The 2,500-nt window shown below is 43.5% G+C and overlaps 1 protein-coding gene across 1 annotated transcript in view; it reads right to left on the minus strand.

The window, feature by feature from the left end:
- Positions 1-6: 6 nt before the first annotated feature.
- The window catches only part of GRK7 (G protein-coupled receptor kinase 7), a 3,307-nt gene continuing 813 nt past the window's right edge, over positions 7-2,500 (minus strand). Inside the window, exon 2 of the mRNA XM_075582903.1 lies at positions 7-1,558. Coding sequence (XP_075439018.1) covers positions 1,034-1,558 — 525 coding nt within the window. The 3' untranslated portion in view covers positions 7-1,033. The remainder of the gene's footprint in view (positions 1,559-2,500) is intronic.

Genomic DNA, 2,500 nt, shown 5'->3' on the forward strand with positions numbered 1-2,500 from the left:
GGAAATCCTGTGGCCCCCTCAAGCTGGTCAGGTCACTATTTCCAGAGAGGTAACACCGGACACACACATGTCCAGTATTATCTCTAATTTTTTACTGGACAGTGTCCAAATACAGAACAGTCCCAGTTCAATACTGGACACTTGGCAGCCCTTGTGTCTGTAACTATTAATTATGTCCAGTACCAGGTACACTTATTGTACCTCTTTCTGCCTGTGTGTGAGAACAGAAGGGAGCTCCACTGAGCATCTCTTATTGGTAAATGGTCAAAACCTTCAGGCTGAAAATCAATCATTGATTTCATGAATAAATTATCATTACGTTTCAGTATGCTGTGTAAGTATGGGGTAAGTATGGGGTAAGTATGGGGTGAGGCAGGTTCGGGGGACCTGACTGGTTTGTTTCCTGATGTCTGTAATGTCGCTGAAATAAACTGGAAGCCTTTTGTACCTTTTGCAACATTGGAGCTGTGGACTATTCTTTTTGTTACTATATCCAGCTAGTCTCTTGGCATCTATGTGTCCTACGTGCCCCAAACTACCTTTATATATTTGCGCTTCACCTATCTCTCACTTCACTACATTTGTTGCGCTGCTCCCATCTTTTTTATTTGTGTTACGATTTCTCGGGGGACATCATGATGTCATAATGTCCTCTAAGTCCTTTATTTATCAAGGTCTCCCGGGTAGAAAACCACAACAGATTTATCAAGAGAAAACATTTCCATTGAAACCAATGCAACTTTCTTCTTTGATAAATCTGGGGTATTTGCACCCGGTTTGGACAGTTTTTGTAGACTCTGAAAAATCACCCCCAAAAAGTGTTACACGTCAAGCCGTACAAAGTGATGTAAACACACATTTGTACACATTTACACACAAGCACACATACACATGACATACATTCTGTAAACTCAGAGCTAAGTAGCCCTCAAATGGTTAATTAAGAAAATCTGCTTACCATCTGCCCGTTAAAATTAAATAGCCACATAAGGTCTTTAGCGAAGGACAAATCCGAAAGAATTAGGGCTTGCTCTCATAATACAAGAGAAAAATAGCTCAGTCCCCTCTCCTCCTCCACACCCAAGAGTATCAACAGCCAGTGGCTCAGCCTGGTACCTACCCGATGGTTGATGGTTTTGCCTTCTATGACTTTAATGGCCAGGCCCAGGTCAGACAGCCGGCAGTTACCATTGTCATCCATGAGAACGTTCTCTGGCTTCATGTCCCTGTAGAGAATGTTAAGGGAGTGTAGGTGCAGGATCGCACAGCAGATCTGAGCAGAGTAGAAGATGGCCCTCTTGGTCTCCAGCCCCCTCTCCCCAACGTTGTAGATGTGAAATTTGAGGTCGCCTCCGTTCATGAGGCTCATCACCAGGCACAGGTGGCTTTTGGTCTCATAAGCGTAGGCCAGGGAGACCACAAAGGGACTGTGCACCTTCTCTAAGATCTCCTTCTCCAGCAGGGCCATCTTCTCTCCGTTCTTCTTCTTCAACCGCTTCTTGTCCAGCTTCTTGCAGGCGTACATCTTACCCGTGTTCTTCACTTGGATGGCGCAAACCTGCAGTCAGAAACGACACACATGTTGGATGGGCCAAAACCTCTCTTCCCCTTTGTTCCCATAAACTCCTTGTTATAGAAAGGACAGCAAAGCCCCTTTTGCTGCCACGAGGGGTTAAAATGCACCAGATTTGTAGACCAACATCTTGACTGCATATTGACTTAGCTGCCCTCTAACCCATGTAACTATAGTCGGAAAAGCTACTTTTCACAGTCTGGTGCCTCACTGTGGGCAGATGATTAAAGGGAATTAGCGTGGGCACTGAGAGGGGATGTCTTTGTTCTACCTGCAGCATTTTATTATTGTAGTAGGGTACTGTTGAGTTATACAAAGCAGCAGTTAACCTTGTAGTCCAGATTACAATCTTGTTGCACCAGTTACAGTGACGATCCTTTTGAAGAAAAGAAAAACGTATAGGAAACCTGACTGCATTTCTGCAGATTTAAGGTTTCTTTGTCAACTTTCAAAATAGCAACTCCAGGTAATATTACAATTATTGTTAATATTAGTTTGACTCCATGGTCATGATAGAAGTGAGGGCCACAGGTTCTATATTTTGTGAGAAGGGGGATAGCAGGAGATATCCTAAATGTAAAGAGATTACGGATCGCATACTAAATCCTCTTTGCTCTCTGTGAGAGGTGGTTTCAAGAATTCTTACATTTGCAAGGTTCACATACTGGACATCGCTCTCTGTCCCTGCGTCCCTAACCTTACCCACCTGTACCCATGCAACAATAATGGTTTATTCATACCCCATTCTCTTTAGAGGCTGCTGATGTGGATCAAAGCATTGCACCCCGGAGATGTCTGCATGAGTGACTGAAGTATAATTATAAAGTAAAATGGAGGGGAGAGACAAAAACCAGCACAACAAACACATTTCCATCAAATAACGCAGGATAACACAATAGGTCAGGAGGTCCCTGCTTAAAAAAACTA

This window comes from Ascaphus truei, unplaced genomic scaffold (assembly GCF_040206685.1).
Source record: "Ascaphus truei isolate aAscTru1 unplaced genomic scaffold, aAscTru1.hap1 HAP1_SCAFFOLD_2714, whole genome shotgun sequence".
In the NCBI taxonomy this organism is placed as follows: Eukaryota; Metazoa; Chordata; class Amphibia; order Anura; family Ascaphidae; genus Ascaphus; species Ascaphus truei.